The sequence below is a fragment of the Actinia tenebrosa genome, unplaced genomic scaffold, assembly GCF_029948245.1.
Source record: "Actinia tenebrosa isolate PJP-AT-01 unplaced genomic scaffold, QUT_ActTen_1.0 PGA_scaffold12__29_contigs__length_12842862, whole genome shotgun sequence".
Taxonomy (NCBI): Eukaryota; Metazoa; Cnidaria; class Anthozoa; order Actiniaria; family Actiniidae; genus Actinia; species Actinia tenebrosa.
In genome coordinates, this window is record NW_028292572.1 from 1,402,657 (window position 1) to 1,428,955 (window position 26,299).

General features: G+C 39.5%; 1 protein-coding gene across 3 annotated transcripts in view; it reads right to left on the reverse strand.

The window, feature by feature from the left end:
- Window positions 1-3,302: 3,302 nt before the first annotated feature.
- LOC116291269 (myoferlin) overlaps window positions 3,303-26,299 on the reverse strand; it is a 36,482-nt gene continuing 13,485 nt past the window's right edge. For all 3 annotated transcript variants that reach the window (XM_031698423.2, XM_031698421.2, XM_031698422.2), the window contains 42 exons: window positions 25,617-25,685; window positions 25,183-25,226; window positions 24,666-24,742; window positions 23,886-23,986; window positions 23,368-23,481; window positions 23,059-23,158; window positions 22,710-22,912; window positions 22,079-22,185; window positions 21,722-21,806; window positions 21,274-21,384; window positions 20,652-20,804; window positions 20,148-20,297; window positions 19,789-19,869; window positions 19,549-19,628; window positions 19,140-19,254; window positions 18,544-18,646; window positions 18,226-18,356; window positions 17,531-17,707; window positions 17,222-17,276; window positions 17,028-17,105; window positions 16,043-16,224; window positions 15,397-15,546; window positions 14,943-15,041; window positions 14,347-14,508; window positions 13,912-14,071; window positions 13,269-13,339; window positions 12,849-12,956; window positions 12,443-12,574; window positions 12,141-12,260; window positions 11,610-11,737; window positions 10,403-10,573; window positions 9,687-9,832; window positions 9,071-9,210; window positions 8,483-8,571; window positions 8,161-8,256; window positions 7,793-7,840; window positions 7,365-7,455; window positions 7,190-7,289; window positions 6,445-6,644; window positions 5,484-5,593; window positions 4,870-5,017; window positions 3,303-4,415 (listed from right to left, as the gene is read on the reverse strand). In XM_031698423.2, coding sequence (XP_031554283.2) covers window positions 4,383-4,415; window positions 4,870-5,017; window positions 5,484-5,593; window positions 6,445-6,644; window positions 7,190-7,289; window positions 7,365-7,455; window positions 7,793-7,840; window positions 8,161-8,256; window positions 8,483-8,571; window positions 9,071-9,210; window positions 9,687-9,832; window positions 10,403-10,573; window positions 11,610-11,737; window positions 12,141-12,260; window positions 12,443-12,574; window positions 12,849-12,956; window positions 13,269-13,339; window positions 13,912-14,071; window positions 14,347-14,508; window positions 14,943-15,041; window positions 15,397-15,546; window positions 16,043-16,224; window positions 17,028-17,105; window positions 17,222-17,276; window positions 17,531-17,707; window positions 18,226-18,356; window positions 18,544-18,646; window positions 19,140-19,254; window positions 19,549-19,628; window positions 19,789-19,869; window positions 20,148-20,297; window positions 20,652-20,804; window positions 21,274-21,384; window positions 21,722-21,806; window positions 22,079-22,185; window positions 22,710-22,912; window positions 23,059-23,158; window positions 23,368-23,481; window positions 23,886-23,986; window positions 24,666-24,742; window positions 25,183-25,226; window positions 25,617-25,685 — 4,818 coding nt within the window. In that variant the 3' untranslated portion in view covers window positions 3,303-4,382. The remainder of the gene's footprint in view (window positions 4,416-4,869; window positions 5,018-5,483; window positions 5,594-6,444; window positions 6,645-7,189; window positions 7,290-7,364; window positions 7,456-7,792; window positions 7,841-8,160; window positions 8,257-8,482; window positions 8,572-9,070; window positions 9,211-9,686; window positions 9,833-10,402; window positions 10,574-11,609; window positions 11,738-12,140; window positions 12,261-12,442; window positions 12,575-12,848; window positions 12,957-13,268; window positions 13,340-13,911; window positions 14,072-14,346; window positions 14,509-14,942; window positions 15,042-15,396; window positions 15,547-16,042; window positions 16,225-17,027; window positions 17,106-17,221; window positions 17,277-17,530; window positions 17,708-18,225; window positions 18,357-18,543; window positions 18,647-19,139; window positions 19,255-19,548; window positions 19,629-19,788; window positions 19,870-20,147; window positions 20,298-20,651; window positions 20,805-21,273; window positions 21,385-21,721; window positions 21,807-22,078; window positions 22,186-22,709; window positions 22,913-23,058; window positions 23,159-23,367; window positions 23,482-23,885; window positions 23,987-24,665; window positions 24,743-25,182; window positions 25,227-25,616; window positions 25,686-26,299) is intronic.

Consider the following 26,299-nt stretch of genomic DNA (forward strand, 5'->3'; position numbering starts at 1 on the left):
AAGAGTATATGCCGTCTACATGATGACGTATTTAAACTATCACTACCGAAATGCTTCGCAAAGATTCTTCCTTATTCGAATTTGTATTCCCTCATGAGAACATTAAGACAATTGGTGCTGATTAACCCAACAAAGGAAAGTGTGCAAGGCATCCTGGTAGTTCTAGTAAATGTCGCCCTGTTATGGGGTGGAAAACGTCAGACCAAAGGGGTCTTTTTCTCATTATATAAAGTGTTCTCATTATATAACGTATAAACAACATGTGAAGGAAATTTTGATCATGCTCCCGTCCCGTGCGAATGTATCTGTCCAGCGGAATACTCGGGACAAGCCTGCGAGAATGACAACAATATGAATGCACTGACATGAATGACTTTCACGAGAACGCAACATGCAGTAACTATCAAGATTAATTTCGAGTTTGATCTGCGAGATGGCCGTTTCCTGATCAGTCCAGAGGATGTTTCAGGGTTTGATCTGTGAGTTAGGATTCGATAGAATGCTACAGGTTATTTTTTTAACTTTTCTTCAGTGTGCAGTGGCAGCGCCACAATCAGTTCTCTTTTGTGCGTAACCATTCATTTTCAAGGCTACGAGGAGCTCACTGCACGAGAATGTAACAAAATGCGGCCCTTTGTTCTCCTTTATTAAAATGACGATCCCCACAGGTGGGATTAGTGGCTCCAAAAACAATAAACGAGTCACAATCCTTGCAGTGATTGCGTTTATTGGTCCAGAATGAAATTACAGCCTTTTCATTGTCTTCACATGGCTCTTCCTCAAAGCCTTCCCTAGCCTTCCCTTTGATACCTACCCTAATATCAACTCAGCAATCCATACCATCCACCCATCTATCCACCCCTTCAACCCATCCATCCATCCATCCATCCATCCATCCATCCATCCATCCATCCATCCATTAATTCATTCATTCATCCATTCATCCATTACTTCGTCCATTTATTCATTTAATCATTCTGTCATTTATTCATTCAACCATCATCGCTAAAGTATGACGCGCGCTCTGAATGATTAAATAGTGTGCACAAGCATGCATCCATAGCTCTATTCACCCATCCATTTACCCACCCACCAACCCATCCTTTCGTCCATCCATCCATCTATACATCCGTTAATCTACCCACCCACCTACGCATCCATCCATCCAGTCGTTTGTTCCTTTATTAATTTATTTATTTGTTCGGTATGCACTTACCTGTTGCAGTACTCACCAAGTTTAACTGGATCTAGAAGAGATATTCATTTTTCTCTGCCGAATGTCAAGGTAGCCTTGCTAGATATGGCCGAGAAAAGTAAACTGGCTTCAAGTGAGGTGGATATCCAGTTGCTAATCCCTTTATACGACATCCCCAGACACAGTGTCTTCATTGGTTTAGTCCAGAAGGCCGGCTGCTTTGTTTTCTATCACTTGTAAACCAGAGTACAAAACTTCTTCATTGTACGGCACGTCGTCTCTAAAGTTGTGGGTCCAGTGGGTCCAGTGGGTCCAGTGGGTCCAGTGGGTCCAGTGGGTCCAGTGGGTCCAGTGGGTCCAGTGGGTCCAGTGGGTCCAGTGGGTCCAGTGGGTCCAGTGGGTCCAGTGGGTCAAGTGGGTCCAGTGGGTCCAGTGGGTGAAATGGTACATAATGATGATGATACATAATGATAATAATACATGATGATGATGATGATGATGATTCATGATGATGATGAAACATGATGATGAAGATACATAATGCTGATGATGCATGATGATGATGATGATTCATGATGATGATGAAACATGATGATGAAGATACATAATGCTGATGATGCATGATGATGATACATGATGATGATGCATGATGATGATCATGAGGATAATGACGACACATGATGATGATGATGGTACAGGATGATAATGATGATGATTCCTTACCTCTGATCCAAAGAAAGTACAAACCGAATATGTTGTGAGTTGGTAAGCTCACATGAAGCGGTGTTGTCTTGATCGACGCAAACGTTCACCCCAAACACAGCGATTCGAGAGAGCATTGGGCACGACATGTTCTATCGTCGGCGATTGGTTGGATTGTACGAATCGTGCGATTGGTTAATTTGAACCCGGAAGTCGTTTTTCGTTCGAGTTACGTCACACTTCTCTATAGCTTTTATCTAGGTTCTTACTGCGATGCTCAGTGCCTAAGGAAATGCCGTGGTTGTATCAATAACAACTGTCAAAAATGTCATGCATCGTTGCTTAGTAAATTCTCAAAGCATCATAGCACTACATGAGTGTTCCCGCTAACTGATTCACAGGAGGTCCCACACTGATTCACAGGAGATCCCACACTGATTTACAGGAGGTCCCACAATAAAAACAGAGAAGAACAAAATAGCCGCGAAGGACTTTACTGCGTTTTTCGATATTCTGTGAACTCTTTAGTAGCAAGCAAAACGCTGCAATTTGTTTTTTTTCGCTGTCAATCAAAGATAATTAGTCCTTACCTTTTATGTTCTTGACTGGAGCCAGTAAAAATCAACTAGTACTTGATAACAAGCCAGAATATCGAAAACCACAGTAAAATAAAATATAGTCCAAGGGGCACTCATTCCATGATCGAATTGCAATTTTATGAACTAAAGCTCCTTAGAAACTTGGCTTCGCACAGTAAGAGATGCATCTTCTTCAGTTCTTGTTTCTCTGATAATATATTACAAACTAATGATAGATTTTTATACAGCTATTTAAGAAAGTTTGGTGAAGGCTCGCTATATGGGCAAGGTGAAGTCAGTCAGCGAAAAGACCACAGCAATATAGAAACTCAAGTTCCCAAACTTTGTGTGCACGTTTTTTTCGGGATAATTAATATTTCTGTGCTGAAATCATTTACACATGAACAAGCTTAGCAAGTAACATACTGCATGCAACATACTGCATGCAACATACTGCATGCAACATACTGCATGCAACATGCAACATGCAACATGCAACATGCAACATGCAACATGCAACATGCAACATGCAACATGCAACATGCAACATGCAACATGCAACATGCAACATGCAACATGCAACATGCAACATGCAACATGCAACATGCAACATGCAACATGCAACATGCAACATGCAACATGCAACATGCAACAAAACATTCACCAACCTTTTAAAAATAGCTTTACATAATTGTACTTTCGAGGATTATGCGAGCGTCAGAAATGAAAATGAGAATTTTTTACACGTGGAAACCATCATATATTTCGTCTATATAATTACTGTTGCTGTAAAGTAGAAATATTAAGAAAGTTTAAGTCCACAAGTCGACAAATCAAATATTTTGCTGTAATTCAAGATCCAATATATTATTAATCCATTATAATTTACAATTCATTTGACTATTCTGGGAACATTAAGTGGGTTGGGGTTGACAGTTAGTTGTTTCCTCACTAATCTTGTATTATCAGTCTTTTTCATGGCCAGCATGCAAAACCACAATATAAATACATACAACTACTGCTATGATAAATTAACGTGACAATCAGACACTTATTTTTTACGACGTCTCACTTGAATTCAACGAAGAACGAAAACGTTACCCTGTGTGCGCTACTAATGTACCTCCTCACACAGCTACCAAAACTATAAATAGACCTTACATTCTTTAAGATCACGTGATTACTTACCGCCATTTTGAATATTAAACATGCAATAATTTTAGACTAGCTTCGACTACAAGATCAGATTGAGCTGGACGTAGCAAAGTAAACCTAAGATATGTAAAATTATCCAGAAAACATTGATGTAAATAGCCCACTTTAGAGATATGCTTCGCTTGCCAAACACAAAGGTTTCATTTACGAGGCTACGTGCTAGAATGAATTCATTCTTTTCTCTTGTCAAAATTCACTGAGCATTGGGAATAAGCTCTCACATTGAAACACTTGTGCGTGGCAAGCCAGGCATATATCGGAAGTGGACATTAAACGCTTTGAATCACGTGTGTAAAGTTTTGGCTCGAAAGTATCACGTGACCTGGCAACATCGTGGATCGGAAACCGGACCATTCAGGGTAAAGACTAATATTAAATATTTCGAAAAATTCTCCCAAGAATATTCCAACGATTTTTTTTCCTATCGAAATTTTTACCATATTTCTACCCTACCCAATTAATTAATTTTACATATGGGTGTCTATATTTTTATACTTATGAATGAAAGCATTCCCGGCCCTTTGAACCTGTCCGGTTAATATTGGATATTTCAAACATTATACTATACTTCTTGTACACAGAAAACTGTTCTGGTTTTATACTATTTTCCCATTGATAGGATACGCCTAGTTATAGTCCGTTCTTGGAATAAATTTGTGTCCAATCAGAATCATTATTGACACGTGGCCTGTTCACACCTTGAACATCTTCTTTACAGTGTAGCCCTGAGAAGGTAAATACAAAAAAGTTTTTTTAGTGTTTAGAATGTCCTAAATTAAATATAGAGTAGATTATACGATAAGACTTTTCAGGGTCAAGGAAAGAACTGAGCCGAATTGTCTTTGCAGTGCATCGTGGGACTGTTTAAGGGTACGAAATAAACGCTAATTTTGGAAATATGTCCCTAAAACAATCCCTCAATGCTGTATGCATTAGAATGCTAACTCGACCCAGTTTTTCCCCTCGACCTCAGAATGTCCTATGGTTCACTGAAGATTTTATAATTAACCTTCCTCGCACAGCCGCCATGTTGACTGGAACGATCGATTGTCCCCGTCTAACCTCACATTCAAGCCCTTCAGGGTAATTCTACCCGGGTTTAAGTAAAGGGTTTTATTCTCATTGGAATAAACATGGCTGCCGCTTGAGAAGATTTACTAAGAGGGTTTGTTTGCTCACCGGCATGGCGTACAAGAAGACCAAGACAGCAGCAACAAGAAGCAAGATTACCAGTAACAAAAGGATCCACCATTTGTAGTTACGCCATATGATGTAACGAAGTGTCTTGAAGGGAGACGTGAACCAGCGGAATGATGTTGCTGGGCGACTATGAGGATATGAATAAGGAGTCAGTGGGAATGTAGTGGAGGGGAGGAGAGGGTAGGGTAGGGATGGGTACAGGAAAGAAAAGGAAGTAAAAGTTAGGGAAAATGGAAGGAAGGGAAAGTACAGCAAGGGAGGGGAGGGGAAGAAAAATGTCAGCTAGTGTAGAATATATACTTATTGCAATAAAAATTGAGTGACCTAAAAAGCTCCAAAGCTGAGTAGTCTCAGCTTTCTAGGTTTTTGTTTGGTGGCCAACTTTATTGAAATGAGTATATGATGAAGGCATGTAGGCTGGTTGAAAAGTGCAGCAGAACGAGATAGGATGCAGTAGGGATGGGAGGAAAAAATCTATTGCAGGGCTGAGAGAGAATGAGCAGGATATATCAGAAAATATAAGAAAAGCAAGACGAAGAAAAGGGAAAAAAGTATAGGAAGTGAATGGAAAAGCATTTGAAATCGTTACTTACTTTGGTTCTTCTAATGTTGGGTTCTGGTTTGGCTCTTCTCGACCTCGTCCAGCTGGTTTGGTTGCCGCTTCGTCTTTTGTCAGAAGCTCCAAAGCCATTTCTACTTTACCCTGCAAAATATCATAACACACTTGGTTTACAAAAAAAAAAAAAAAGAAAAACCTTAGGATCCTTAGGATTTGATGCTCATTTTGATGAAGCACCTAGTAAAGAAGCACCTACTATTTAGTGAAATAAGTCTTTCTCAAGCACTACCATCTTTATTTCTCCCCTATATTCGCTATACGGGTGCGTGCCGCCAAACAGGGTATGGTTTTCAGCGATTCTACTCTGGAACAGGGTATATAAAATCCCGCTCGCTCTTGGACAGGGTATATAAAATCACGTTCTCTCCTCTCTGGAACAGGGTATCCATTTTCGCAATACCGGAACAGGTTATGATTTTCAGCGACCTTGCTCTGGAAAAGGGTATGAATTTCAGCGATTTTACTCCGGTTCAGGGTTCAGTGGTTCAGTGGGTCAGGGTTCAGTGGGCTCAGCGGCACATCCCTACCCTAAATGGGCAAGACTACCACCACACCCCCCCCCCCCGGGGGGGGATACGCATAATAAACTGATCCTGAAGCAGTTTGTTTCACGAGTTATTTCTAGAAGAACAATCTAACATGGCTGCCGTGTAAGAAATGCTTAGAATAATCCCTTTCACAGTTCCCTGCGTCATCTTGAAAGGAAGCCGTGCCTTTATATCGAAGCGAGACGAACGGTGACCTTGCAATGATAAGGACCTTTCTTTAACACCTTGGACAATCATTCACATGTCTCTATCATTGCAATTTCACGGTTCTTCTCGCTTCGATGCAAAGGTACGGCTTCTTTTCAAGATGGCACAGGGAATTGCAAGTGATGTAGACTGTTATCTTTTTGATCTGCGATTAGTTTATTGTAATATTTTTATCCTTACGGTCAACTGCATCTCTTCTGAAGTGCTTTCCTCGCTAACACACGGCCACCAACCATACACTCTTTTCTGCTCGAAGAGAGACACGATCTCGATTTGACTGCTTGCCTTGCTGCCTTCGACGTGCGGCAGCATGGAGAGGTTACATTTGCGAGCACTTTTAGCTGGCTTGGGCATACGGTCTATGTTCAGTTCTAGTTGACCTGGATATCACATATATAAGAATGGAATTTTGCTTAAATTTTCAGTATTTTTCTTTATTTAAAACCTAATCAAATATCTAGTCAATATAGACCAATAGTCTCCTTCACAGTTTCCTGCGCCATCTTGAAAGGTAACCGTGCAATGGTAGATACCTTTTTTCTAACACCTGGCAAGGTTACCTTTCAAGATGGTGCAGGGAACTGTAAAGGGGACTATTTAGCTTTGGACATTTCAGACCACATGTCATACCCTTTAGAATAGGATCATTCGTTTGAGTATCATTCATAAACGATAAAGAAGAAAATATTATTCAAGGGAATAAAATGTGGCCTGAAACGAGAAAGCATTGCACCAAAGCTGAAATTCGTAGGTAAACAAGGTTACCATACTCAAGGGAACACCACGTGGCCTGGGGAAGCATGATACGATTCTTTGTTTGAGTTTTTCAAGATTTACAGATAAACAAAGATATGATATTCAAGGGAATAAACATGGCCTGAACACGTTAAGCCTAATCTGAATGGGTATATAACGGTCCACTTACCAAGAAAGTCATCAGGAGAAAACTGGTCGTTATCCCAGACCTGGATTATTAGGCGAGGTGGTACTCTCTCCTCTGTCTCGTCAAGACTCCAAAAGTGTTCCTGAACGAAGAACAACAAGTCTCAAAACTGTCTGATCTAAAGTATTGCTTTTTAGTTTCTGTAATTGTGGATTACCTTCTTACGAACCACCATTATTTTCTCGGCTGGTAAATACATAAATGGAAAGATAAATCTCCAGTTAAAGTTGCCCTCTCCATCCAGAGACCTGCAAAAAGCACAACATTTTACATCGATGTATTAAGATCCTGAAACCGCCTCAGGGCTGATCAAAGTCAGGACATGGTAAACTCACAAACTGAATAGACCTCTTCGGCTCTGACGTAATGTTTTTCCATTTCAGACCACGTGTCATTCCCTTGAGAATAAGATTCTTTGTTTGAGCTGTATCCATATTCATGTGTCTTCTCATGTGCAACCGAGTGCAAACCTTAAACAAAGAAATGATACTCTAGGGAACGACATGTGGTCTGAAATGGGAAAACATTACGTCAGAGCCGAAGAGGTCTATTAAAATTTTGCATGTTAGGTTTTGAAGTTTTTACCTGTAGTGTACATCAGTCTTCTGAGGTTCATCTGCACCAGCCATCCATCTTGAAATAAGAACAATTGTCACTATACATGGTCATGTATGCAATGCATGTGACTTCAAAGAGTTCAATTTGGAGGACAAGGCAAAATAATTCTAATCTCTTGAGAATTGGAAACAATGTTTTGCCCTCGAAATGGAGCTGCATTCCGATGTGCTTCAAGAGGTCGACTATTGGGCCCACAATATTAAATTATTGAAAGCTGTTGTGGTGTCCCTGTGATTTCTTTTGTTTTTCATTTATTTCTTAGTCACATTCCTACTAAATTGGTTTCATTTGTAAAGAGGCCAAAATGTTATCTTAATGTAGAAAAGCCAACATACCCTTTGACGTAAATGTCACTCATCTTCTCGCCTGTGATTGATGTTTCCTCCAGAATGACGTCACTGGTGTTCCAGACGATGATTCGTAACTCGTACCTAGATATCAATAACGCCATAGTTAACATACATAGTACATTGAGCTTCGTAACGACTGACTCGTGTTCAGAATGCATGTCAAGGATCAGTGATAAATCAGGGTTGGATTCAGGGGAAGGGTTGTGGTGTTGGACTACCTTTTGAAACGTCAGTATAATCAAATACATATACTTTTTTAAATATCCAGCTTCCTTCTTATTCACATTGATTAAATAGAGTCACTTACTCGCTTGGTTTTCGTTGTGAGATATTAAACGGCAATCCTGGAGTTCCAAGGTGCTTAGGGAATATATCTACCCACATCTGTAGTTTACCCTGCAGGAAACAACAGTAGCATACATGAAACACAAGAAAGAGAACGTCCTGTCTATCAATTGCAGCTTTTCTTTATATTTCCTGATTAATTCGAATTCAAGTCGTAATCTGTTTACTTTATGGAGGGTCCCGAAGGGGTAAAAGGGGAGTTGGGATTTGCCTTTTTGGGGCTGGGAAAATTGGATTTTATGCAATGGGAATGGGATTCAAAAACCAAAAAACATTCAAGCAATAGGAATGGGCCTGATATGTGAACAAAACATAGGCTGAGACTATGGGATTTGGTCAAAATAGGGGCTGAGAAATGGGGTTAGAATTCCCTTCCTTTAAGGACCCTCTTTATACATTTTAAAACCTTACATGAACGTATTAATAACGATACAGTCAGTATCAAATCACGTTATCACATTCCACCATGTTGATGGTTCAAACCACATGACGTGCGAGATAACATATCACAGCAAAAAAATCTCAGGACACGCATTATAACTAAACGCACCTGTTCAATATTAGGCTGAAGTGTATTGTACAAGGATCTCGTCTCGACGTGTTCAGGTACAATGGGTAGAGTGTTCAAGACGTGTAAAGCAAGCCTCTGGTCAGGAGGGCCAAGGTGTGCATGGTGCATCATTCCTTCTTCTGTTCAAATTAAATCAACGAAAACCAGACGTCAGAACTCTTCAAGACTGACACAATGGAAAACAATGATTCGAAACAACTCAGCGATGCATCGTTCAACAACTTCAAGTTTATCGACGCCGTTAACCAACCTCTGGGCTGATCTAAGTCAGTGCACGGCTAACTCACAGATCAAAGCCTGAAACAACCTCTGGGCTGATAGTCAGGGCACGGCTAACTCACAGCACGGCTGTCACAGATCCAGACCCGAAACAACCTTTCTGGGCTGATCTAAGACAGTGCACGGCTAGCTCAAAGATCATACTAAATAGAAACTTAGCTTGTTAGGTTTTTCGGAGTAAACCCTGTGGGGAACCCGAAGAAAAAGGCCCCCAAATCAAGGCAGTGGGATCAAAGGTATCTTTCTTATTCGCGGAGTCCAAAAAAACTACAGGTTTTGTTAACTAGTCACCCAGGATTGATTGATGATGACATACCAAAGTCCTGTAGCGAATAGGCTTTGTCTTCTAGTACAAGCTGCGTGTTGCCAAGATACTGTGGTTTTGGCTTTCCTTGTGACGCGCACCACGAGTCTAAGATTTGACGAGGAGTCTGTGAATCTCGCCATTGATTCGGACCCGACCTGAAGATACAAGACCAAAAGTAACCATTTAGAGCGCGCTGTTTTCGTACAAGTGGGAAACGATACGGCAAATAGCCATACCTTATCTTACTGTTCGGCATATGGAGTAACTACACCTCACAACTTTGCGATCGCGGAAATCACTGCAAGACAATTGCCGGGTTTCATATTGTGGGAAGACTGGGTCGAAACCGGACAATCACGAAAACGATGCCATAAATACCTTCATTTCTCAGCGATTTTTTTTATTTTTATTTTTATTTTTATTTTTTTAATATTTTTTTCAAAATCGGCTGCATATGTCGAACGTAATGGTATTATGCAACCGCATATATTTAAAATGTTCATTTTATCTAGCCTGGTCAGCAGTTGTCCGGTCTCTCAAGTCCTTTTACTTAATATAAAACCCGGCACTATGACGGCATTACGACTGAGCCATTGCTGTGGTTCGGCATGTCTTACCATTTATGTGCTGTATGTCAGTACCGGATTTTTCCACTTATACAAAAACCACTAATTAAGTAAAATAGTCTTAAAAAATGATTTAAAGCCCTGTTGGTCAGTACTTACGTGCAGTATGTCTGTGGTATTCCACAGCCAGCACGGAATCGTGTCAGGAACCGATTTTCTAGATCAACGATGGTCTCTCCTATCAAGTCATCTCTGCTAATGAGATCATAATCCATGACAGCGATCGTCAAGTCTTTGATGATTGGAATAGTTGCATTGATCTCAACCATTCTGAATAAGGAGTTAAACAAAAAAGTCAGCATGGCTTAGTCCAAATTTTATCGAACTCTGAAATAACGTATGCGCTGATCTAAGAAACAGCACGGCTAACTCACAGATTGAACCATATAAAAAACAAACCCCTGGGCTGATTAAGTAATATCAGGATATTTGGTACCATTTCATCCAGTAATATCAGGATATTTGGTATCATTTCATCCAGTAATATCAGGATATTTGGTACCATTTCCATCCAGTAATATCAGGATATTTGGTACCATTTCATCCAGTAATATCAGGATATTTGGTACCATTTCATCCAGTAATATCAGGATATTTGGTACCATTTCATCCAGTAATATCAGGATATTTGGTACCATTTCCATCCAATAATATTATCAGGATAGTTGGTACCATTTCCATCCAGTTATATCAGGATATTTGGTACCATTTCCATCCAGTAATATCAGGATATTTGGTACCATTTCATCCAGTAATATCAGGATATTTGGTACCATTTCATCCAGTAATATCAGGATATTTGGTATCATTTCATCCAGTAATATCAGGATATTTGGTACCATTTCCATCCAGTAATATCAGGATATTTGGTACCATTTCATCCAGTAATATCAGGATATTTGGTACCATTTCATCCAGTAATATCAGGATATTTGGTACCATTTCATCCAGTAATATCAGGATATTTGGTACCATTTCCATCCAATAATATTATCAAGATAGTTGGTACCATTTCATCCAGTTATATCAGGATATTTGGTACCATTTCCATCCATAACTATCGGGATATTTGGTGTATTTCCATCCATATCAATCAAGTAATATCGGGGTAGTATTATTGGACGTGGGATAATAAGTACTATTTTCATCCAGTAATATCGGGATATTTGGTACCATTTCCATCCACTGATACATGTATGTTGATGTTTACTGAGGGAGGAAATCCGAGCACAGATAGAATTTTAAACAGGAGGCCGAACAAACCTCACTCAAAAGTGATGATAAGTCTAGAGATGGTTATACTTACTTTCCAAAGAATGGGTTGAGGTTATTCGGGCAGTAATTGTCCCTGTCCTTCATTTTAGTCTTTCCTAAAGACACTACCAAATATGGGTCAGCCAATCCATTGGCATCTTGAGGCTGTAAATCAATGGCCTGGAAATAGAATAATATTAATAATTTATTGAAAATAATTTACACAATTCAAACGTGCAGTTCAAGGGAATTTTCTTCTTGGGTGATTTTGCGCCATTTGATGAGGTCATATTTTACAATATATGGTACATGTCAATGTTAGGTTAAAGCAATTCGCTATCCTCTTAATATCATCATCTCTAAACTGATCCTAAAGTTCCTCCTTTGTGAGAATACGATTTTACTTGTATCATAATTTAATATCAGCAGACATACGAATTGGTATAAGTTACGCGGGTATAAGTTGTCTGTTTTTTTCCCATGGGTATAGCCATGTTTGATGCGTAAGAATGATTTATGAGGCATCGGATGTAAATCAGCGATTTCCCTGAATGATTTTGATCACAGCACTGCTTGTATTTACCCGTATTATGTAGACACGTATGGTGCATTCCACTGGTTCGCTTGGAGGCAAGTTGGAGAGATGTCGGGGCGGAAGTGGAACACTTGGATCACTTGGCATAGGATATACCCTGAATGTACCCTGAAAAAGATGAATAAGAATTAATTAAGACTATAGGCCAAGGAAGCTTTCTTTTCCATGAAGATGAAATCAGTTTGCTGTAGACGCCAATCAAAAGCTTCAAAGACTGTGTAGAAAAGGTACAAAGTCTGGAAAAACCAAAAAAATTTAAAGGTGGAGAAACCGGGCCACATTTTTCGTACCTTGAACTCTCCGACGATAGTTTCTTCTTCTTCGGATTTGGCTGCAGTTTTTCCACGGTGAATGTGAAACGTTTCCATGAAATCTTGAAACCCATCGAATGGTTCCACTTTTTCTAATTCAGTTGGATAAACCTGAAAAGGTATAACAGTACATTTCACGTCAAGAAAGAAGAAAAAAATCGGGAATGAGAAATCATGTTTTGAACAAACTTTAACAGCTAATTTTACGGTATTTTGAAAATGACCATTTGTTCATTAATTAAAATCTGCTAATGCTAAAAAAAGTATGTTCCAGTCTTAAACCAAATTTATGTTTAAAAAAATAAAAGGTGGCGTTAAATTTAAAGAGAGATTGAGATTGTGTTTTCTACAATGTTCCTAAAATATGACTCGTACAAATTCTTACCATGATTTTGTCGTAACCTCTTTCCAAGTACTGACCAGCTTTGTCCATTTCACCAATAGATGCGTAGAATTTCGACCACCAGTCAATATCCTCCTCCACGACTTCTTCCTGGAATAATAATGAATAATAATTTAATGATTATATTTGCGCATTGCGCATTTGTTCGAATAATATAGTATCGATGGCGTGGAATCATTCCCAAAGCAAAGAAATGCGGCCATGTTGGTGGTATCAACAACGAAAGCTAATGTAATGTGACATCTTTTATTAATTATCCTCAACATGGCGACGACAACATAAAGTAGAAACGGAGAGTTAGGAACTTTTGACAAAGGCGGTAAAAAAAACGTTTAGCCATGGATGGTCATTTGTTGTTTGCCATTGTCAGTTGTCATCAGTAAATGTAGGTCGTAAACTTACTGTTTTCTTTTTCTTTTCTTCTTTGATGTCCATGATGTGAGAGGAAGCTCGGCTGGGAGATTTCTTCAAACCTGGTGAAGAATTTTATTAAATTATCAATCTTTTGAGTTGCTAAATTTAGAAAATGGAGAAGGCATCAGTGCCATATGTGGGGCCAAGTAAGATCGAAACCTAGGCAACTAAAGGACCGCCAAAGGACCGCCAAAGGACCGCCAAAGGACCGCCAAAGGACCGCCAAAGGACCGCCAAAGGACCGCCAAAGGACCGCCAAAGGACCGCCAAAGGACCGCCAAAGGATCACCAAAGGACCACCAAAGAACTCCCAAGGACCGTTAAAGAACTCTCAAGGACCACCAAAGGACCACCAAAGGACCACCAAAGGACCACCAAAGGACCACCAAAGGACCACCAAAGGACCACCAAAGGACCACCAAAGGACCACCAAAGGACCACCAAAGGACCACCAAAGGACCACCAAAGGACCACCAAAGGACCACCAAAGGACCACCAAAGGACCACCAAAGGACTCTCAAGGTCCACCAAAGGATCACCGCTAAAGAACTCCTAAGGACCACCAAAGGACCACCGAAGGACCACATTATTTCTGTTAAGTTTGAACCTAATAACTCTAAAATCAACTTACTTGGAGACTGGGGGACGTCATCGTGGCTTGCTGGATCACACCTGAACTTTTGCAAGGATTTCATCGAGTGAATTCCAACTACTGGCTTACGGCCAAAAGAACGATTATCTCGGACTTTGATGTTCATTGGAGGCGTGTACAGCTCTTCTTTTGGTAGATACTGCATTAAAAAATATATTGAGTCACGCAATGATGTATAACGATTATGTCACTCAATGTCATCGTAAGCAACTGTCACGCCAATGACTTTATAAGTAATAATGTGTTCAATATAATGGTCCACTAAAAACGTAACATTCATTAATGTTGTAACACAATACCATTGTCACGCAATGTCTTTCATGGTGATATAATGATTTGGTGCATACTACGTAATGTCAAGTATGACGTCATTACAGATATGGAGTAATTTACATATGACGTCATTAGACTAACCACGTCGAAGAAGAAAATCGGCTGGTCAAAGTTTGGGTTCTTCTGAGTGTTCTTGATGATGGTAGAGTTAATCACGTGACCACCGCATTCAAATTCTATGGAAGGAGACGAAACACTTGCCAGCTGGAACTTTTTCATGTTTCGAACGCCCCAGCATAACACCTAAAAACAAAAAAAAAACGAAATGCTCTTTCAATTGTTTCCTGTGATATTCCTGGCTTCCCCTACTTTCCCCTTTCGACTCTCCCGCTTCGTTTCATCGCCACCTTACGAGTTCTGCTTTTAAATCTCAAAGTGTATATCAAGGAAAAATTTATATTGTCAAAATCACTTATATGTGAACAATGTAGTAGTATGGTTACAGTGTTCTTGTATGTGGTTTTATATGTAAACACTTGAAATATCAATATGCAAGTGAGATAATGATGTTGATCTATACATTAACAGGCATTAAGGGGGGATCACTCAATGATGAGAGAAAAGCAATCATTATTGAGGGAGTATCATAAAAAACGATACTGTCTCTTGCAGGAGATAAGTAATTTCCGTTCCAAAAGAGAAAAAAGTTGATGTTAAAGAAGAACAAAGTAGAGTACCTCTATTGCTGTTCTTTGCATAACTGGTCTGATCCCGTTTGGTACCAGGAACAAGTTTCCTTTCATGGGTGGTGCAAATGGAAGATCTGCTCCTTCATCCTGGAAATAATAAATAATAAATAATCGAAGTAAAAAACGAGTCAGAAAATACTATAGATAATACATGTATGGAAATACTTGATGTATTGCCTATCCATTTTGTATAGGTATAAGGTGCAGCCCTTCGTCCGATTGCGCTCCGTTCACGAAAAGCTCATTATATGACCTGGAACAACCCCAGGGCTCATCAAAGACAGAGCACGGCACAAATGGTATCGGAATTTAACTCACAAATGGTATTGGAATTTAACTTCCTCGGAGTTTTGAATGCTGAACGCCGTTTGTTGGCTCGGATGGCCCACCCTATTCAATAAAAAATCTTTCTACACAATATATGCTGGAAATCTTTTCTTACCAAGTACAATTCAAATGCTGCAAGTATTTCCCCGCCATACTCATTGCCTCGTTCTACATCGTACCAGAGCAAGCGTGGAGAGGGAGGACCTTGGCCATTCAGCTTGACAAGTGGTGTTAGCACACACCGACCCATGAATTCATCTTTTCCCTGTTAAAAGGAAATACAGTAGTGGTTATGCGGTTGTTAGTGTGGCTTGACAAAGTTCATTAATAGATATAGCGATGTCGCTAGTGCTGTCTCAGTTTGGGGTCCCTTATATATTAAAAGGTTTCCACTATGTCCTTTGGTGATATTTGGCATTAAGAAATAAGGAGCGATTATTGATGTGATTTTAAAAGAAACTTGGCCACAGATATTGCGAAACGCATCAAGACAATCTTTAAGTAAGCTGAACATCTTTAAGCACGCTTCTGTTTTTTAGCCGTTGTGATAATATCTTAGAACGGAGGAAAACTATAACTTTTCGTTGCCCGTATATACGAAGAATTTGGCCGGTTCTTAAATATATTTTTAAGTATTAAAAAAACAACTTTGAGGAACAACACTTTAATGGTCACATTTTATAATTTATTTAGAAAACCAGGCGCAGCTTGCACAAGAAGCGACGACCTGCCAGTGAGCATCACTCACAGTTCACACTTACCACTGGGTCCTTGTCAAACAGTTCTATAATGATAGTAGGTGGGTCCTCGGCCACTTGCTCGATGCTGCCATAAATATGAACGTTTTCGAAAATCAAGGTCTGATCCCAAGTTGGGCACAACGTACGAGTAAGACACTCCGTTACTTGACTCTTATTTTCGAATATGATGCGGGCGTACGGATCTGACAAGATGCAAGACACTTTCATTAGAAACTGGGTTTCACTTGATGTCATTTCCTGTCTCGTGCGAAATGTTCATCAGCTGAATCCCAAGTTTTCAATAGAGGCTTTGCACCATCACGTGATGTCAGCCTTGACAGGAGGCAGGAACAATTGAATCTGGTCTAATCTGATTTACATTAGAAAACAATTCAGTTTCCCAGGGGGATGAGACTCTATTGTTGTGCCTCCTGTAATGGCTGTCATCACGTGATGCTGCAAAGCATCTATAGGATTTTTTCTGGCTTACAGCACATGCATGGCGGTCAGTGTTTGACCACAATTTGGAGCAGATAATGAGATTCAAAGACTTCTATCAGCTGATTGAAATCCAATAGTTGTAAGGAAAATTGGTCCAATAATTAGTGCAAGGCAAAACAATGCTTCTTCAAGTACCCGTCACCATCCAAATGTAGCTAGAAATGGGTAGCAGTTGATTGTTGAGGTAAGGGGAACCGGGTTGATATACACCTATTTCAGAAATCGTTGTCGCACCAAAAGCCTTAAACAACAAGCCAAGACCGTAGAGAACGCCGGTACTTTTAGATGTGATTAGTTTATTCATGGTGCATTATTTAGTTATTGACTTCACAAATTGCTCCAAGCAAGGCTGCTTGAGATGATAATTAGTGTAGAGCTATAGCCACTTACATGAACCACGAATAAATCAATTATGAATAAAAGTACCGACGTTCTCTGGAGCCTTGGCTTGTTACTTGAGGCTCTTGGTTCGACAACGATTTTCGAAATAGGTGTATATATTTACCTGAAACGCCATCTGGGTCTGAAGCCAGTAAATCTCTTGCCTGGTAAAGGTACGCACGCATTTGACATTTGTGAGGTTCTGTAAATTAAACACGATATTTAAGGTTAAAGTAATTTAACAATCTTTTAGAATCTTTATTTAACAATCACTGATTATCATAATGATAATGATATGATATTACTGAATATACTCACTCTCAAAAGTAATAAACATCCTTGGCGCATTCATAAGTGTTTCCTTTTCTGTGTCCTGGTAAAAGATAGAAGCAAGGAAATATTTACAAGACCGACGATTACAGCAGCTCATAGTATGCCACTTTATCAAAAGTGCGCATTTGCCCCGGTCTTTAGATCGAATTCGATAGAAGATAAACTTCTACGTGAAAGTTTACATGTAAATATCAAGCCAAACTTCATAGCAACGCACTGACCAACTACATTACAAGACTTGTCACTGAAAAAGAAGTGTATTTTGTATATACTCATAAACTGCAATATACTGACCTCTCCTCCTCCAACATCAATGTGGAAAACGGCAGGTGCGCTGGGGTCCTCTTGTATCATCCTTCGATGCCATCGCCTCCGTCGCACATAATCGAGTTTTCGTTCTTTTGCGTGGAATTTCATTGAGAACATGGGAGCGTATTCCCAACCCTGAAGTGCGATTTGCTCATCTCGTATCTACACGAATATAAGAGTTATAGCTTCTAAATATGACCAACAAATTATTATCGTGAGATCGTTAGCACTGCTACACCAGAAGTATTGCGGTTATTCACAAAGGCTAAGGTACTTAGTCCAGAAACGCTTTTTTTTCATGTTTTAATGTTCGGAGAAGATAACTTGGCTAACAATAGCGCGTTCAAAGTGCAACGGCGGAAACAATGCGCGTAACATACCTGTACTGATTTAGGCGCCAAATTTTCAAACAAAACCCTACTGCAACCTTGATTTCTCTCTTTCTTTCCGTCTTCCTTTCCGTTTTCCTTTCCGTCTTTCTTTATTTCTCTCTCTCTTTCTTTCTTCTTTCCCTCTTTCTATCCCTCTTTCTATCTTTCTTTTTTTCTTTTCTTATTTTTTTGTTCATTTTCTTTATATATGCTTGACCGTTTCTCAATCATTTCGACGATAAAGGAACTGTTTTCCTTGTTTCCTCCGCCTTTGTAGCTACGCAATATACAAGAAATTAAATGTCTTACATCTTCTTCTTCAATTTCTAGTTCAACAAGCAGTCTTCGGCTTCGAACCCATCTTCTTCGTCTACACAAGTGATAAGTCTTCTCTACTGGGCCGTATCCACCCATGGTTGATTCAACTGTATACTCAAAACCTGAAAAGAGCCAACAGAAACAATAGGCCCTTTGTATGTTTGTGTAAATAGGAACATAGGTTGGATGACCATGTTAGATTGCGGTCCCGTCTTAGAGACGTTAAACATAGAGGGCCATATGTTTAGCAGTGCTAAGTGGATTACTGTCAGGTACCACCCCTTCTAAACAAAGACGTTATTAACATACCATCTTCGTCTACCGCTCTGTTCAAGTCAACCAACCATTCCGAAGTCCATTCCCAGTCCTCGTCACATTTGATCTCATCTCTAGCAGTAGCCAGATCCCCACGCTAAGATAACAACATTAAATTAGTCATTTTTCAAGCAATGAAGGCTTTGCACTATCACGTGATAATAGAGTCTTTTCCTTGGGGAAACTGAATTCTTTCTCATGTAAATCAGATGAGACCGGATTCCATTGTTGTGCCTCCTTTCATAACTACCATCACGTGATGGTGCAAAGGTAAAGGTAAAGGTAATTTGTTTTACTTCGATAACGCGGGGAGTGGTTGCCCAATTCTCCCGAGCCAATGGCTCATGCTAAATGCGCTCGAAGGTGCGCCCTCTACCCCCCTCTTACTATCAGTGCTCCTTTTTACGGGTGTTTAAAGCTAATTAAAGCTACACAGAACAGAGAGGAGTCAAAACAGACGTGGAGTTCCAGAAGATCGAACTATGGACCTCTAGCTCTGAAGGCCGCACGCTAACCAACTGAGCTACGCCTGCTCCTACAAAGCCTCTATAGTAGTGGATTGACCTTCACAAATCAATCAAGTAGCTTACCACATCAGTCCATTGTACGGAGGCTGGTCCCCAGGTTCCTCCCGGTAATCGGGACTCGTTTTCAAAAACATCTTCGAGGAAGGTTTTGTGACCACTGTCTTTATCGTATGATAAACTACGTGGAACAGGAAAATACAATTAAAAAAGTCATCAGCATGACTATTATTATTACTCAATTTTGCGACCGGTTCGGCCTTTTGGGAGCTTCGTATCCAGGACTGCAGAAGGCAGTAGTGTCTATGGTGTCGAGTCCAGGGGCAAGGTTTCCAAAAAAAAAAAAAAAAGACTCTCTTAATTTTGAGTGGTGAAATAGAATTCCTTCTAGATAGGCCATAGGTTCCTAATTGGCCAGATTTTACTACTTTTTTTTTTTAATTCTTAATTTTGAAAAAAATGCTGAAAATGATACCTGAGTTCAGGGTTGACGAACCAGTCGCCTTCGAATCTCCATCCTTGTGGCGCTACAAAGCAATCCTTGGGTAACTTGATCTAAAGCGAGTTATAACAAAGATGTCATTAGAAGAAATTGATTCATTGTGATCAGAAGAAACATTTATTATATTCAAGTAGAAGGAATCGATAATTGTTTCGATTAAGTGCAAGAGATATTTCATTGTGGTCAGGGTAAAAAAATGATTTCTTTACTTACGTCTCCTCTTGCATTTGAAAAATTTGGACGCGGAAGCCCTTTCGCTGTCCAGTTCCCGAGTATATTCATTTCATTCTCGTACTAAATCGAAAAAGAAAGAGGGTTTTTTTTAATTTTTCATTTCATCATATGGAAAGACAACTTGATATCTATTTCAAAGCAACCATAAATACATTAAAATATAAGTAGTAGTTTTGTCACTTGAGCGTCGACCAATGGCTTGGTTACCTTTCAAAATAGCTTCAACTAAAGGCTTGGTTACCTTTTAAACGGGCTACCAAACGCTTTGACTATCATTGGATACGAGCCTTTAATTGCCTTTTGCCAGTCGGCGTAGATGATTGATCCCTCTTACTTACCGTCTCGGCGAAAACACAGAAGTCACCTTCGGTCAACTCTCTGTTCGTCCATTCTTCTTGGTGTTTCTCCAAACCGAGCCAAACCATCAGGCGAACGTGCGCAGGTACTTCGGGGAAATCTTCAATATTTTGTTGTTTTTTACCAGGATACTATGATATACACAAGAGAAGAGTTATGAATATAATAGATAGATAGATAGGTGGAAGCATAAATAATTCATATATTTATGGATTGTAATAACTTGATGATTAATGAGAAAGTAATAGATGAATGAAAGGAAAGAAGAATGAGGTCAGAAGAGATGAATTGATGGATGGATGGATGGATTGATGTATGGATGAATGGATGGATGGATGAATGGATGGATGGATGGATGGATGGATGGATGGATGGATGGATGGATGGATGGATGGATGGATGGGTGGATGGGTGGGTGGATGAATGGATGGATGGATGGATGGATGTAAGGAACATATTGATAGATGGATTGAATGCACACTAACCTTCATAAAGAGATTCTGTACTTTGCCACAGTTTTCTCCACATGCTTCACTGTAGGGTTCATAGAGGACATCGTAAGCAGGCAGCTTGTAGTAAGCGATGCGTTTGGTGCCGCTAATCATCCAGATGATCACGTCAGGCATGCTGTTTTGAGGCTGGAACAAGGAAAATATTGTTAGATACCTGTCTCAGACAAGGAAGTTATTGAAGTACGTTCTTTGTTGTTACACCGTTTACGAATTAAATCATTTAAGACAAATTACAAAAACAAGATGCCAAAAAATAAAGCAGGCTGCAGGTTTAAACTTAAGGTATTTCTGTGGAAAGATTTTTGACTGCAATAATACACCTTTATTAAAAATAACTGTTATAAATCTAGCCTTCTTATTGGTTGGGAGCGCGTGCTTTATGAGAGCACACAGCATGCACGGGCCCTTGTATTTTATAAAAGAAATGGTTGATTGGGAATTGGCAGAACACTCGAGAAGTGTCGAAAAATACTCCCCGCTACCCGTCGTGCTTCTCCATACTCTTCTTTCGTGTTCTACCTATCCCCACGTGCTTTGTAACAGCACACAGCACGCGCGCGCGTTTTCTATTTCTTCAATATCGTACTATTAGTACCTCAATTGTCAGATCTTTGAGTCGTTGCAAATACCCTTCAATTTCGCTCAGAGCTTCTTGCACGTCAGTAGCGCTTTCTCGTAACTTCACTGCTTCTTCCATGATTGATAACTAAAATACAAGACAAGAAAGACTCACATTTAACAGTGTTAATCCTTTTTTTCAGGATTTTATGTTTGTTGGTCAACTTTTGTGACTCCACACTCGATGAAGGACTAGCGTCCGAAACGTCAGTAAGTTCTTTCATCTTTTCACGGTGTATAAATTACCTTTTTATCATTACTGTTTCATTATAAACACCGATGCAGCTCATACTAGTTCTTAGCTAGCTATCTCTTCTTTTGTGATATAGCATCAGTTTAGTATAAGGGAGGTTGGCTTGAAGAGGATGGGATTCAAGTCAGGCCCCACCCAAGGACAGAACCGCTCTCACAATTATTTTACGTACCTTTTCCATCATTCTGACTTCCTGTAGTTTGAGATCCAAGTCATTCACTCCGGGTGTTTGCTGATCAACTTTTGGTAATGGTTTTCTGTTTCAAAGAAAGCGAATGATGCACACTGGGGACTGATGATGTGAACCGGAGGTGTAAATAATTTATCTTTGGAATTCTGTTCATTGGAGATTCCATTCAAGAGATTGTATGTCAGTAAAGTCAGCCCATCCACTGGGAAGACAGACGTAAAAGGCGCGAGACCCCAAAGTGAAGTTATCTACACTTCCGGTTAACGTCGCCGTCTACATTTAAATTTCAAGTAACAAAAAAGTCTTTCTAGTAGAACGTGGGATTTTTGATGACATTACCTGCAGTCTGTGATAAGCATGTCTAACAGGGAGATCAGCAACGTGGCTGTTTCTGCTGGCTGAGCATTTGCTTCGATTGAAAGATTAACCTTATCCATTGCATTTTCCTGGGACACACAAAAGAAAAATTCAGAACTACAATCACGTCTCTGACTGGAGCCAAGAAGCGAAAAGTAAAGTTCAGAACTACAAACACGTCAATGAATTAGGTAAAAGAAGCGCGCGGAATGTAAAGGTAACTAAGTTCAGTCTATAAACTCTACAGTTCATAAGCGCCCTGCTGCAAACATTTATATTTGCGTGACCCTACATCTATGTACACTGAAGATCCGTTGTCACGTGATTCGAAACATATTCAAAAAAATTAAAGAAATTTTCAAGTCAGGGACAAAAGTTTTAATTAGAATAATGAGTCCTGACTTCAACTACAACATCTTCAGAAATCCTTGCAGTGCTTTGCAGTCCCATATGAAGGCAGCCACAATTGAATCTGGTCTAATCTGCTTTATATAAGAAAGAATTCAGTTTCCCAGGGCAAAAAGACGTGTTGTTCCTCCTGTCATGGCTGCAATCACGTGATAGTGCAAAGCTTCTATACAAATGTACGTTCTCCTTTTCTAATCTCACTTACCAATCGTTCACACATTCTTAAAAGAATGTTCAAAGTACCAAGCCTAAACCCAATGTCCTCCCAGTGACTGTCAACACAGACACATGGTTTAGTCTCGCCCCATGGTAGATAGTAGTAATAACATCCATCATACACGGCATTTGTAGGAGGAGTAGATGACGAGGACGGTGGCACAGATAGATCCAGCTTGTTACCATAGTTACCTAGATGGGTAAAATCATTTATGTCTAGCGCTCAAAATTTTAATTAAATGAGTTCTTAATTTTTCTCAATATCATCTTCGCTGGTCGCGCTGGAGGAATAGTAATGAGAGTGGATTAAACCATGCATCACAAGATAATTCACTCACCAATGCTGACTTCAAATTCAACAGGACCATCGATGCAAGACACCATGGTCGCCTCTAAGAAACACGCGAACAGTTTGTACTTTCTACGACGAAGATACGGCTGGAATATAGAAAAAAACATATATATATATTTTTGTGAGTAACCGTAACCTGACTTCGATCAAACCTCAGGTTGTTTCAGGGTTCAATCTGTGAGCTAGCTGTGCCTTGACTTAGATCAGCCCAGAGATTCTTTCATAGTTCCATAACTCTCGCGGCATGAAATTCGTGTTTTATTGAGGATATTGCTCCTTTATATCAATATCTTACCTGTACGCTGATGATCTCATGGTTCTGTAGATCTTCAGATGTTTCTTGTGGGGTGACACCAAGCTTTGTCTCCAGCTCTATGAGGACTCTCCCTCTATAGGCCACGCCCTCTCCCTGTTAACAAACAACCAGATAATCATTTAAATACACTATTTTATATGTCACATTTTAAACCAAGTGTTTTTGTGGTTGATAAAGATTCTTTGCTACAATATATTGCAAGCGTATTTTCTTTAGCAAGGGAGTGACACATGAGTTAGGTACCAATCTTACCCTACGGGACTGAGGAGGTATGGATTCCCTGCAGCAATTTTCGCAAAGCCACTAGTCCCAATGCAGTTCAATTTGAATGAGAAAACTACTGTGAATTGAACTGAAATTCTTTATTCTCCAAATCGAGCTACTCTCCGTTGCAATTGATGGTCTCTATGCCATGTAAGGCTGGTAAATGATTGTATTTTTGAACTTAACCAGTGTGGAGAATTAGGTATCAACAAACATCTAGGAATTCGACTTACGATTCCAAGGTTAAGATCATCGTATTCGTCTGGTAGATCTGAATATTCTCTGGTTGAGCCGTAGAAGTTAACGAAGCAAGGTCCAAACATGGGAAGAAATCCTAGAGGAAAAGGATGAGATGAAATCATTAAACTAATGAAAAAATACTAACAACGGTTTACTTATTTTTACTTTGATTGTACGTCTTGGTATAACGTTTATTACAGACCCCGTGTCATATCCTAGAGCTGTGCACGAGAAGACACATGAATATGGATACGACTCAAACAAAGAATCTTATTCCCAAGAGAATGACACGTGGTCTGAATTGGGTAAGCATTCACCAAGATGAATAATCCATCTTACAGTTCCTTTCTGTGACCACGAATATAATGATTCCAAGTAAGGGTTGGAGTTGCTGCGCATGATAAAAAGTATAGTTTTGCTATGCGCGGCAACTCCAGCCTCAACTTGGAACTATTATTCGTGGTCACTGAACGGAACTGTAAAATGGAGTACTAGGTCTGTTTTCTTTTTTTTTCCCCCAGATTTATCTGTCCTTTTGTTATCATTTTCTCATCTTTCATTATATTTCTTGTTAATCATTCCGAGGTTGAGGGAAAAACTGGTTCGAAATGACATTGCAGCGCAATATGAGACTGTTTAGTATTTCCAAGATGCATGGTGTCTATTTCGTCTCCTAAATCAGTCCCACAATGCAGTGCAAAGACAACTGGATCCAGTTTCTTCCCCTCAACCTTTTCATTGTATTTCCTACGTCTCGCATCTTTAGGGTATACCTTCGTCTCCTTGTCCAGCAATGGCAGACATCGGTAGAAAAGCAGTTCCAATGCAATCATCTGCCGTCAGTCGATCCCTAATCAGTCAAAGGAGCACAGTCAAATATCTAGTATCGTTTGCATGAAGGCTGAGTATCTCTAGCACATGTTTAACTGACTCTTCTGCATGAGTGTCGACTGTGCGCGCGCTCCCGCCGTGGAAGGAAACCTATAGAATCTAGCATTCCCTACAACTAGGGACCAGGGCCAATGTTTCTCACATTTTTCGTGTTTTATTAATTTTCTTACTTCTCAAATAGTTTTAAGTCCTCTTAAAGCACCCAAAAAACGACACCAATTAAATTTTCAAAGCAGTCTGGTGTTAGAAGTACCAGGATTAATCCAAGGTTTGGATGACCCAAAACACCCAAAACAAAGGAAATAGAGGCATGACACGGTCATGGTACAGGAATAAACCAATGACTGCGCGAGAAATTACGTCGCGTACGATCCGTAACGCACGCTTTCTTTTACTCACCAATCAAACATCTGTAGTTTTAGTCTTTCACACATCGAGGGAAACTAAAAATAGGAATAAATCTTTTAAAATAGAAATTAAAATTTTGTAAAAGCATAGTGGTTTTCTTCAACGTCGACACAGCGTGTTATTGTAAAATATTGAAGTAAAGTTTATTTTGAAATTTTAATATATTAATAACTTGTAAGATGAAGATTGGACTTTTACGCTGCAGTTAATAATCAAGTTCACTTTATCATAAAGTGCAAACAATATATCCGTACGTAAAACACTAATTACTAAATTGTTCAAAATAGTGCTAGTTAAACAAAAGAAAACAATAGAAAAAGCATAAAACAGTTCAAGGTAGTATTACTAATATTTCACGTATATATTGTTTGCACTCTATATACATGATCACGTGATGTATGTTTCCTAGTCGTCATTATACTTACATTAAACTGGACGTTCAACTCTTGATTAAATTCCGGATGATCAGAATTGTAATGAATTCTTGTCCGCGCCTGAAAATATTCGAATATCAAATACGTATACAATGTGGGCACGACAAACAACAGATCAAGTATTGCGCGCACTAAAAAGGATATTATACCTACTAGGTTTGTTTTTGTATTAGGTTTTCCCGCACCCCTCCCCCTCCTAAGGAGTTCACTGTGTTCATTGCACAGATTTTAAAATTCGCAACCTACGAGCAGTATGTTGCGAGCAAGAGAAACCTTTAGCTTCTTCAGGCAATTCCTGAAGTATATGTTACGTCAGAGCGCGCCATGTTGGTTGATGATAACAAAGCATTCCTCATTACGTACCTTTTCTTGTTAGATCAACCAAAAACTAGACTTTCGTATCAGTTTTGATCCCAATTTTCGTTTTAGGTTAACACTCAAAACCTTTTTAAACAGTTAGAAACTGATGTACTATGATAAAATGCCTGTTTGAAGCGGTATTTTCAAAAGATGGTTTGTTACATTTGTGTTAAAATGTTGCTTTGTCAGGCTTTTTTATAAAAAATATATGGGAAATAAGCGAATGGAGGCCTAAACGTCACTTTCGAATAGAATTATTGCTTTGGGTTAACACTTTAATTCCACTTTCATCGGTCATATCCACTTCCAAACTA